General features: G+C 45.6%; 1 protein-coding gene across 7 annotated transcripts in view; it reads left to right on the top strand.

The window, feature by feature from the left end:
- The window catches only part of ANKS1A (ankyrin repeat and sterile alpha motif domain containing 1A), a 167,238-nt gene that overhangs the window by 51,313 nt on the left and 103,724 nt on the right, over positions 1-12,201 (top strand). For all 7 annotated transcript variants that reach the window (XR_014230171.1, XM_082330161.1, XM_082330158.1 and 4 more), the window contains one exon: positions 2,017-2,588. Coding sequence is in view for 6 of the 7 variants with exons in the window: in XM_082330161.1 (XP_082186287.1) it covers positions 2,017-2,588 (572 nt within the window). In the remaining variant the exon portion in view is untranslated. The remainder of the gene's footprint in view (positions 1-2,016; positions 2,589-12,201) is intronic.

Raw genomic sequence — 12,201 nt, 5'->3', positions numbered from 1 at the left:
AGCCGCCTCTCTGCCTTCAGCAAAAATGTCAGTAAAGGTTAAGCTGGGGCATGGAAGAAATTATTTCCAAGGAAGGAAAGAGGTTGAGAAGAAAGGCTGTTGAACTTGCAAAAGTTGTTGCCTCCCCATGAGGTTAATGTGACTGTCCCGTCAATGCTGTGTCCCTCTTACCAGGTCGATAGCTTTCTCTTATTAATACCAGTCTGTCCTATGAATGAGTGCAGCACGTCTGATCTCTTCTAAGGTTTCTCTCCAGCATTACAGCTTCATAACTTCATGCAAAGTAACTGAACATAGTCTGGTCTTGAGATCTGATCAGGTGCTGCTGTTGGCGTCCCCAGCCAGCATTAGGAATGATGCTGGTGACTCCGCCTGCAGGCAGGGGATGTGCCTCCCCCTTGGCAGCTTCAGTTGCAGAACTTGTGGTTTATGTGCCCGTGCAAGATAATCAACAACTACTTCATTGTCCTGGAATCCTTAACTCATAGGATCCAGAATGAAATAAGCCCTTGCATCACTTGATCCCAGCGAGAAGCGAGGTCTGCCGGCGTGCTGCCCTGGCAGTTAACCTCCGTTCAGGCTTTTGCTGTTCCTGACTCAGCTGCCAACTGAGCAAGCTGCTTTTAGCATTTCTGTGGAGTAAACAAATGCCTGCGAGAGGGACTAGCTTACGCTCATCAAACACAGAGTGCACGAGACCCCAGGACGTAAAGCTGCTTGCAAAGACAAGTGACTAATTCAGTCCTTTCCTGCCTCATTTCTGGTGAGGACAGACCACCAAACCAGATGGGTGTTAGTGTTTGAAAATGACCTGGTCAAGCCTAGTGCTGGAAAGGATGCTCGAGGGGAAGGAGTTGATCTCACTGTTGTTGCTAATAGGCTGCTTTTAGTTAAAGATAAGTAAAATGCGTAAAATGTATTAGTGAGTTTTGCCCTCAGTGAAATGAGGATTCCTTTGCCTTGGCTTCTGAGAGCTGCCGTCTTGCAAAGCAAGTAATTTCCTCTTCACATCCAAACATCCTCCTTGCATTTCAGAGCCACGTTATCGGGGTGCTTTGCCTTAATGCTCCTTTGCAGTGTGGGTTTTTGATCCTCAGACCAAAGAGTGTTTCTTCAGCACTAAGTGGAAGTGGTTAAAATTTGCAGGCAATTATGGGCAGGTATAGGAATCCTTGGTAAACAGAAGTTATACTTCGCTTTACAAAGTTTTGCTTTTGCAGTTCGAATGCGTGTAATGTGACCAAGGTGAGTACACGTATGTCTGTGCATACGCTTGGCAATTGGGATCAGTCAATTATTCATGATTTATGCAGGACCCTGGTACCTGATATTAAAGATGTTGGTGCAGGAGTAGCTGAGTAACAGTGTCATATTTCTGGGACAGCCGGTACTCCACACAGCTCGCTGCGTCAGACCATTCTGTGCTCAGTGGTTCGCTTGCAAGACAGAAACTTTTTGATCGAGTTTTTTATTGCATAAACTGTTTATTTCTCTCCCCTGAGTAAGGAGGAGAGGTTAAACTCGGAAACCACTGGGGAGGAAAGCAGTGTTTTTTTTGGGGAACGGATTTTGGAACTCGCAGGTTGATTACAGTCCAGAAGTTTTCCCACCCTGCAGCGCGTTCCAAGGGCAGGGAGCACTGCTCTAAATAACACTTTGGCCTTTATGGAAATGTATCAGATGTTCCAGGAGCCTCTGTCTCTGCTTCTCCTACCTCACTTGCTCTCTCTGCAGGATATAGTTAGCACTTCTCTTAGCCTTATATAGCAAGGCCTGATAGTTAGTGTTAACAGGAATAAAACAACAAGGAGAGCTGCCAGATTGCATAAATCAGGCCAGTGTTTGGAATTTCATAAATGCCATGACTTTGGGTACAAGTTGAGCATGCGGAACAATACTGAACTGTTCTCTCTTTATCTCTCCCTCCCTTGCTGAGGGAGGGCAGGGGGAGAGCTGGAATTTTGCTGCTTCTTCCATGTTTTTAATCCCCCCCTCCCTGTTTTCATCCCCTTGAAGACCACAGGAGGAGCAGTGGCAGCCGCAGCCAGGACTCTGCCGACGGCCAGGACATCCAGGTTCCAGAGCAGTTTTCAGGGTTGCTTCATGGTTCTTCCCCGATCTGTGAGATAAGTGAGGACCCTTTCAGGCTTGTTTCCTCCACGGAGAAAGGAGGCACGGAAGCTACAAGCCACCCACCTGCTATGCAGCTGGAGGATGCTGACTTACCTGCCTCTGGATCAGTACGGACCAGCTCTCCAGACCAAAACCAGAAAGTGGTCTACGCAACCGTCCAGCACACGCACGTCAACCGGGCGGATCCTGAAACTGTAGTCACGCCCCACGTGCTACAGCACCCTGGCGGTGCTGAGGAAGAGGGGGACAGAGCTGTGGGCAGAGCCCACCCAGGGAGCAAGCCCAAAGCTGAGCTTAAACTCAGTCGCAGCTTGTCCAAATCGGACTCCGATCTTCTGACCTGCTCTCCAACAGAGGACGATGCCATGGGGAGCCGGAGCGAATCGCTCTCGAACTGCAGCACTGGGAAGAAGAGGCTGGAGAAGTCCCCCTCCTTTGCTTCGGAGTGGGATGAGGTAAGGCTGACCTTGCTTAAGAGCTTCTGTGCCAGGAATGAATTTGTACAGCATGAGCTCCTCTCTACCGCACTGGCCTTTGGAGGGGGTCCTGGGTGGTTTTCACTACTTTTACTAACTCTCACATCACATTAATGGGCAAATGCTCACTTGTAAGTCTTTAAGGTGTTAAATGCCAAAAGATAGGCTTAACTGGATTGGGGGAGAAGCAGAATTGCAAGAAGTGGGGGGATTTTCAAAGTTTAAGTTGCTCAAATACGGGGCTTGATTTCTTTTAGGCAAGCCAGAGAAGTTCTTACAACCCCAGAATGAGGGAGAGTTGATAACAGTGCTCCTCACAAATCTTTGTCGACCTCTTTCCAATTCTTCCCTTGTGGACTCTCCCAGCATCCAGAGGAGATGTTTTGTTTCTGGGTCCCTGCTGCTTGGGGGGTAAGCAGTGTCCTGGGTTCTTGGGCATGGAAGGAAGAGAGTAATTAGGCTGTTTTGTGTATTTAATAGCTCCCGCTTTCCTCTTCACATGTTTATTTCAGAGGCTTGTTAGAAGTCACTTTATTATAGTACAGGAGGCCCATGGATAGTTAAATATTTCATGCTCAGAAAGTTGGCCCTAGTGAACCACTCAGGCGAGATTAAGTGTCCCTCTGAAATTCAGCACCGCAGCATTACTGAAACATTCTTTGGAGATGATTCTCTGCTGGTAGAGCAGCAGCGCTGCAGAAGAGATAAGCTTGGATGAACCACTCTTTGTACACTGAGAGGAAATAAAACCCCTGGCGTGGTGCTGGGGGCGTGGAGCTGTGCGTGCCAGGCGTGTAAACTCGTGGGACGGTTGTGCCCCTGCTCACCTCTCCTCTGTGCACTGACTGGTGCTCAGCTGCCTCTCTGATCCTGACTTGGAGATAAAAATCATCTTTTGTGGAAGAGGAAGGTATTCAAAGATGCTAAAAGCGAAATGGGAATCCCTCCTCAGTATGAGCCCATCTTTCAGTTCATACTCTCACTCCCTCTCACTCCCTGCAGTGCTTTAGGGTTGCCAAATACATCTGTGTTCCTCTATATCTGCTTTGGTTGTAGAGGCTTTGCTGTTAATTACCTGGGTCAGTTGTACTATGACTGTGAGTGAAAGATTTTGCAGCAGAAGGCTTATTTGAAAGGACCAGATAATTTTCACTGTGCTTTTCATGCCTAACCGAACTGTTTACAGCAAACATTGAAAGGGAAGGAGCCTTTGGCTTTACAGTGCTGTGCGACTTTACTAGTAGCAGAGGTCAAGCGTTAGTGTGCCTGTGCTTCCTCTGCTCAGAGAAATGAACCCGCAGATCTGCTTCCCTGCTTGTAAACAAGAAGCATCATTTCCACCCAGTGTCAGCCTAACAAGCCACAAGAGGAAAATCTGGTTTTCTTTCCCATTATCTTTAGGTGAGGAAATCAAAGAAAGAATGTGAAAAATTCACATCTGTCTACAATGGGACAGGTCTAACTTAAAAAAAATTGTCCTATCTAAACCTAATGATTTTATTTGTCTTCCTGGTTTCTGGTGTAATTTAAACATTTTGTGGAATTGCTTTAATCTGGTAGTAGCATCCTGTGGCCAGAGCACTGACTGGGGGCCTTGGGGTCTCATGGCTGTCACAGACCAGCTTGAATGATTCTGGACAAAGGTTTCTCCTCTCTGCCTCAGTTTCCCCATCTGTGAGATAGCAATAGCCTCTTTTGCAGAATGTTTTTGTTCCCACTGAAAAACAGTAGGTAAAGTTAAATATTCTCATAAGAAGGGGGACAAGCCAGCAGCTGGTGATTCACTGCCTTTAGCTTGATTTGCTCTTTAATTTCTAAAGACTGTATAGAGGCATTTGGGGTCTCATTCTGACTCCTGGTGCAACAGTTACACTCTTTGATGCTGTCGGTGGAGGGGCACGGTTCACAGGGCAGAGCAATTTTCTATAGAAGCAGTATAAAAGGGAGCTGCTGTTAGTAGTTTATATAGTCAGGCCAGTTCTTGCTATAAAATATCCTAATGGAGACTCCTATGATTGGTAAGAAATGGTGAAGATGCACCTGTGGGGAACGTTTAAGGGTTTTTTTGCAGTGATTTGTATGTGCAGAAAGGGCCTGATCTGGCTGGTCATAATGGCAACAATGAGATTTAAACATAAATGTAGTGCTGTTGTTGGAGGTTTAATTAGTTCCCTGAATGGGATAATGCAGCTGCTCTGAATTAGATGCAACTTGCAGCCTCTGAATTTACCAGGCTAATATAAAACCTTGTTGAGCCACCCCTGTTAGCAATGATTTGGCTCTTCTTCTGTGTTGAGGGGAAACAATGGCAGATTTATATGCATTATTCTGTTAATTTTAATAGTCTTTGTGCAGGCAACTGAGGAGGAAAGTGATCCATGTGCAGCTCGATGCAACACGCAGCTGTAGCAAACAAGCTGAGGATTTTGCCCACTGGCCTTGCCAGCAGTAGGTGTGTCTGTTCGGGGCGCCAGCGACTCGGGGAGGGACCTGTTTATGTCCCTGGGCAGATGGGATCTGTGGCAGAGGCTGAGCTAGCATCGCTCTGGGCCATGGGTGACTGCTCAGCTCGTCTTGCTGACGGGGGACAGCTTGGAAGGAAAGGATCACGTCCCTTCCCCAGCCGAGCACGGCAAATAACCTTTGTTGGAAGTGGAAGGTGGTGCCGGCTTTGCCAGAAGGGTGGGATGGGGAAGAAATGATTCACTTGGCAAAGTTCGGCCCTCTTCCCAGTTGCGGCTCCCCTGCTCCAAGGGCCTGGCCCAAATAACAGATGCCGACAGTGCTGCTTTGTGTGCCATGCTGCAAAGGATGTTCAGCGTGCGTCCCGTCTGCCTCCTGACCCACCGGCTCCTTCATGGGAGCGCTGAGCGCACACATGGTGTCCCCACTCCAGCTGCTGTTGGATAGAAACTCTTTGCAAGCAAGCCAGAGAAATTATTAAAGCAAACAGCAATGTATTGCCCAGGGAGAGGGGTGCAGACCGAAAATGCTCCATCTTCCGCTTGAGAGGGAAGCAAGGTTGGGGAGAGGAAGCATGCCAGGGGGTAGACCCCCTAGTCAGAATAAATATTTGAATCCTTCCAAACTTGGCTGAGGGCTAAAGTGATAAATTTGGCTGTCATAATCGGCTTGTAAATATTTAGCAGCCATGAGATGAGCACGTGGCAGTCACAGCTCACTATGGATTTTGTATAGTAGAATAGACTGTGTTTGCACTCCTGAGGGAGGAGGGGGGCTCTCGGTGCCTGGCTCAGCTGCCAGCCCCCTTTTGGGGAGGATTAACTCACATCTGCTCTGCCTTCCTCCTCTGTAGAGCAGCTCCAGCCCTGCACATCTGCCCGGGTTCCTGCAGGAGCCCTGCCGTAGGCAGGCAAACCTTGCATCGTGCAAAATGGTAGTGAAGCCCCTTGGAGTTTGCTCAGCAAACCCTCCCACCCACAGGGTGCGATCCAGAGGGGCTGAACTGATTTCTCTCTTGATGATAAGCTATTCCAGTTCTCTTTGGATGAAAGGCAGCATATACATGTCTAGAATGAACAGTAAGCTGTTTAGCAAAGGCTAAGAGGTATGCAACAACTTTGCTTTATTCTGAGCCCATGCTATCTGATCGCTCTCGGCCAGGTTTAGGTGTGGAATGGTTCCTTCTCCTTCTGCCTCAGCTTCTGTTGTGTTTTTTTCCCCAGGTCCTTTTATCCATTTGATAGATCAGCATGTCTGTGCTAAAGGAGAGAGCCTGACCAAGACGAAGCAAAACTTTATCACAATCATTCACTGAGCTGCCACAGCTCCGCTGAGGAAGCAGCTTCCTGACAGTGAGAGTAATTAGCGGGGATGTAATCTCCCGGGGGAAGTGGCAGAGGGACGATGGCTGGGCTTGAGGATGTCGTAAAATAGTCCTCTAAAAACTGTGGTGGCTTGAGAAGAAGTCGGGCTGTGACAAACGCTTTCTGTCCTTTAGATGCTGTCAGGTTGATAAAAGCGATGTACGGATATTTGGAAGCTGCGTCCTATGCAGCCTCCCTTCTCACAGGACCAAGTGAGGTGACGAAGTGAAAACCCCTAAATGCCAACAGCAGATAAATGAGCTCCATTTGTAGAGGAGGAGGAAGAAGGGAGATGTTTGGCTTCAGCAAAACACAAAAACGTTGGGCAATGTCTTGGCTTCAGGAATAGAGGTTTAGTGCCTTTTGCGATAGGTTTCTGGTGCACTGCTACTCCTGTAGTTATCGTCGTCGTTCGTTTCTGCTTTGTACCCTGTGGTCCTGCCTGTGCGGCAGTGCAGCCAGGATGCCGTGCTTGGGGGATTTTTTTTTTTGAGGGTTGCAGTGTGGTTGTTCTTGATGTGTGTATGATCCAGGAGGTGCATCTGTACAACCTGATGTCACCGCCCATATCTGCATCCACGCTCTGAGCAGAGACGTCTGGAGTTGAGGCACAGTAATGTTTGAGTTTAGCTGCTCTTCTTGGTCATAGGTATTGGTAAGAAAAATGATGTGTTTTAAATGTTCAAGGGCGAAGAATGAGGCAGGCTACTGAGAATTAGCCTCAGACCTGGCTCCTGACATCCCTTAATCCCCCACTTCCAACTGTCTGCTATCAAGTAAGTGGCTCCAATACTGAATTTGTAATGACTGCTGAGCTCAGAGGCTCCAGCATCAATGTCACAAAATGAAGTAGTTGCTTTGTGTTCCGTCTTTAGCTCTTTTAGGAACAGATTAAACCTCCTGCAAAAGAAACTTTGGGAACTAAATAAAATATGCATTTTATTTTAGCTTTTTTTAGAAAAAAGGAGATACACAGTCCACCACTTTGATGCATGTTTTTCCCCAAGTGAATTAGTTGAAGAATTAATGAATATTCTGCAGCTAATTATGGTACTGGGCAACCATCATATCCTATGAATAATTGCAGTGGTGCTCCATGTTTTGCTCTTGCTGCAGAAGGAATTCTTTCCCATTTGCAGTAATTGTGGATGTGGTGTTTCACCTGTTGCTAACCCATTTTTGGGGTCTTAATGTCACATAAGGATGGATGCCAGGAGTAGATGGCACATCTGTCCTGCCTTACATCACAGGTTTTGAAGAGCTGGGGAGCAAGTTGTTAGAGGTTGTGGCTGCTATGGGGTGGCTTTAAATACTTGAGCTCAATTAACCTTGTCAGGACTGCTTGGGTGCTTAAGTACCTAGTGGAATTAGTGCCTTAATTACATGCTTACAGTTGAGGATTAAGAACATTTGCATTGAAATGTGAAACTTTCAGGAAAGCTCTTGATGCAAAACCTGCCACTGCCTTAGAACACCCAGAAGTTGAAATTCAGAGCTGCGAGCTGGTGTTGAAAGAAAATGCAAATATTTCCCTTGTTATTCTGGGGGAGAGCTGCTATTTTTGTGCCTGATGAAACTGCATCTTGTAAAAGCTCAGTGGTTTTTGTTGTAACAAGCTCATGCAGCTTACCTGCTGGGTAACGGCTCTGGTATGGCCTGTGCTGCAGATCAAAAAACCTGGTGTTTCAAGTGAGAAATGCATTTGAGAAAACAATATGTTCAGCCTCTCCATATTCATACCACCTTGCAGCACGCAGGCTGGCCATCACAGCTCTGGCTCGCGTGGTCCTGCATGGTCCAAGGACATCCCTGCCATGTGGGTCACAAGGCTCCTTCCTTGCTTGCCAGCAGCCTATGCCTCCTAAAATGTTTAATTTATTCTTTTGGTTCAGGTGTTTAAATCTTAATGCTTCATTTGCCCTGGGTTTGGCTTGTGGGACCAGGCAGAGCCTGTTTTCGAAGCGAGGTGTCCTTGGCATGCTTTTCGGCCAGTGTCCCTTGCCTAGAGCTGGCCCTCATTTCTGAGCTCTCATTCCAGTTTTCCCTTTGCCTGTTTAAAATGTTTTATAATTTTTGTTTAGGGGAAAAGCAGTAATGTGGTCAGTATTTTTGTTCTGATTTTTGCTATTCTTAACAACCATGTCCATCAGGATCTTAATCAACTTAATTATCGGGCTGATTATTCTATTATCTCCAGATCCCGATGTTTCCTCTTGTTTTTCCTGTGCTAAGGTCAGGGGTTCTTACATCATCCCTCCTGTCGAATCTCTTTTCCCTTTGCCCCCAGTGGGGAGATTTCCTCCATCCTGATTAACTTTTTGAAGTGAAAGCTTTTGTGTTGCCACCTTACAGGTTTGCTTTGTATCTACTGCCAATGGCCAGTAGATATATATAGATATACAGATATGTAGATAAATATATATATAAAGTAGATATATATATAAACCAATATTGAACTAAGCCAAGCCAAGCCAAATTAAGACAATTTACCAGTTTTGTAGGTAAAATTGGTTGGTGTTCTGGTCTGAAAGGCAAATGTAAAGGCCAAGCATACTTCATTCCTGTATTTAGCAGCAAGGTTTAGACATAACAAGAATTATATTTGCCAGCTCTTTGAATCGTATCAATTAATCTAGAACCGGACAGGTATTCGGGGCAGCTCTTCCTAAGGCAGGTTTGCAAAATATAGTGAGACGTAGCAGCTTATCGGCTACCCTGTGTGTGGAAGAAACCTTCCATCCGTGCGTTCAAAAGGATTTGTGAAAATGCCCTCAATACAGATCTAAATGCACAATGACTTTTTTCTCCTCTTATTTATAGGTCACCAATTAGAGGCTGAACATGGATCTAAATTAGCATGTGTGCATCCAGTGCACTAGAATAATATAACAGTTTCAGTCCACTGCTGCTGTGTGTTTCTGTTAACTTTTCAAGTGTATTAACTCAGTATTTCTGAATCAGAAGCTTTTGATTCTTTTATGTAAATTATTTGTGGTCTGACATATTTTGGTTACGTAATGATCTTGTGATCGTTAGCGTTTTCAGGAGTCTTTTTCAGGAAGATAAATGTCCGGCCTCAGTGTCCTTACTAAATTCAGTCTTTCATTATGTTCTCTTCCACTTTGTCGCATCTTCCAGCACTTCAGAAGTTTTTATTTTTAAAAAAGCATTTCTGTAGCTCTGTCCAAAGTCTCCAAGCGGGCTTCACCGTGCTGCGTTGCATCCTGCACACTGGAGACCACCTTTGCACCAAGAGCCTAACAAATCATTTTTGGCTCTGTGTGTTAGGATGCGAGAGTATGAAAATGTAGCTGCAAAGTCAGTTAATTGATTAGATATTCTTAAGAGGTTTTTGCCTTCTTTGTTGTGAGTTCAAAATAACCGGCGTCCAGCCATTTCACTGTTGTGAGCCGATGCATTGTCGCATTTGGTCATCTTTCTTGTCATGTTAACATCCAATTCTGCTGGGTATTTGTCAAAAAACATTGATATTTGGAGGGCTCTGAATCTGCAGATTCACCACACACTGGTTGTGAAATACAAATGTATACCCTAAGTTCCTTTCCTCTTGGTATGTGTTCAGATTTGTAATTCTGGGATTTGTACAAAAACACAGACTGGAGAGTGGTATGAAGCAACAGTGCCTGATCCTGATCCAAATGAGTTTCTCAGAGACCGTATTAAGCCAGAAAATATGTGCGCCTTTATCACTAATGAACAGTTGCAGAATGTCTTGAAATAAATAACAAATTTAGCGAGTCCTCGCGTTGTGTGGAAAGCACATGCTGCTGGAGGAGGATATAGCATGGGAACTCTGAAGTTTAAGTGTTGAAATGTGCCTCAAACAACAGGCTTGCTTTTGTAGTTTAGGTTAGAATTAATAAATTGAGCATTATATTTTCCAACCCTTTGGCATTTGTTATGCTGAGTTCATAACACAGGCTGGTATCTTTTGTATATGCAGAATATACTGAGCGATGAAATACGAGGCTTCTGCTCTGTGGGATGGTGATGTTGAGAACATAAGCCGAAGCATCATAAACTAAACCAGAAGTGGTTTATGGGCTGTCACCAGTCTAGAAGTGAGATTCATGGCCCAGATCCAAATTTTGCAGGGCTACACTTGTGCGAAGGAGCCAGCAGGTATTGTCCCAGATCCTTCTCTTGCTCTTAATATTTGCAACTCCATCCCTTTCAGAGATCCTGGTGGATGCTGCCAGCCAGCCATCCGTTTGCTCCGAGGATGTATCCTAGCTGGGTCTGAGCAGCCTTGCTTCCACCTTCAGGGATGCAATATCAGTTAGTAATAACAGGTATCCATTAACCAAAGACTTTTCTGGGGAAAATGCCTTAGATCACTTGTCTTGCATCAGCAGGATAAACAGGGAAGCAGGCAGGACCTAATTGCTTGTTAAAGCAGTGCCTGTTATATTGACTCCCAGGTGAATGTCTGCACGCAGCATCTTCTGGGCTTGCCTGCTGCCTATGAGTGCCCTAACCACAGTGGTATTTTGAGCCTGTGTCGTGTTGGCTTTTGGAAAAGCAGCCTTTCTGTTGGCTTTGTCCCCTCTGTTGTTACCTGTGCTCTTGTCACATCAAGCCTCAATTACTGTGAATCTGCAAAATGCTTGGAAGCAGCAGCGAGTTCAGTGTGCAACCCCGGGCACTTCCCGTGCCCCACTCTGCTGGGCTGCAGGCTGCAAGACCGGCAAGTGCTTAGAGATAACAGCTAATAAATGTGAACGGCATGTCAAATGTAGTGGAGTTCATTTCGGTATGGCTGCTGGGGTAGGCTGGCTGAGGTGTCTTTTCACCACGTGTTTCCTAAACTTGAAATGAGATGCAGGAGGAGTTGGGCCAGTGCAATTACCACTGCACTGAGAGGCCTAGAAAATGTAGAAGTATCAGCTAAGGGGCATTATTGCCATTTACAGGACTTGTGGTGTAAACTGGGTATTAATTTTGAGATGCTCAAAAAGGCTAGTTAAAGCCGTTCTTTCAGTCCGTTGCTCTTGCGCAGGGTGTTGGTATTCAGCACCGTTGTGCAATTGCTGTTTGAGTCATTTGCTTGTGCTGACCTCTCGTGTCCCCTCCGGACTGTATACCACATCTCTTGAGAGATGATTTCACAAGTCAGCAATTAAAAAAGAAAACCCTGAATCTTGATTAAATAGCTCTGCTTTCTTTTTCCTCCCAGCAACTCCAAAATAACTTGCACTTGTTTACTAGAAAATCCATAAAACAGTTGGAAACGGCCAGCAGCATCTCATGTTCAGCTACAGTCACCTCGTAACTGTCTGACACAAACTTTCAAGCATGGTATTGAAGGTTGAGAGTCGGGCTTTGTGTGCAGGAGGGATCATTTTTTTCAGGCAACCACAGAGCTCGTGGTTGATCTTACCTGTGCTGTATTTGGGGTTTGTTGCTGTGGTATTGGTACAGAATGGAAGCATCAGATGGAGGCATTCTTGCTTTCCCAGCATCGTCCATTGAGCTAATGCACCCTTATTTTTCTCCCCTGTTTTTTCCAGCTAGCCTGTTAAGCTGTAATGAGACTGGTCACTTTGTAATTGGGGGTGTTTCTTGTACTTGAAGGTGTTTATAAACTGTAGAAGCAGCTTGTCTGGTGGTTTTGTAATTTTAAACCAAATCTGCCCCATCCCTCAGTTGTAGAAGCTGAGAAATAAGGAAGTCTTAACCCTTGACACTTACTTGGAATTGCAGAAATTTAAAATACTGATAACCTTTAAACCCAACTTTGTAAG

This window comes from Platalea leucorodia, assembly GCF_965183815.1.
Source record: "Platalea leucorodia genome assembly, chromosome: 19".
NCBI lineage: Eukaryota > Metazoa > Chordata > Aves > Pelecaniformes > Threskiornithidae > Platalea > Platalea leucorodia.
This window is presented reverse-complemented; position numbering and strand designations above follow the sequence as displayed.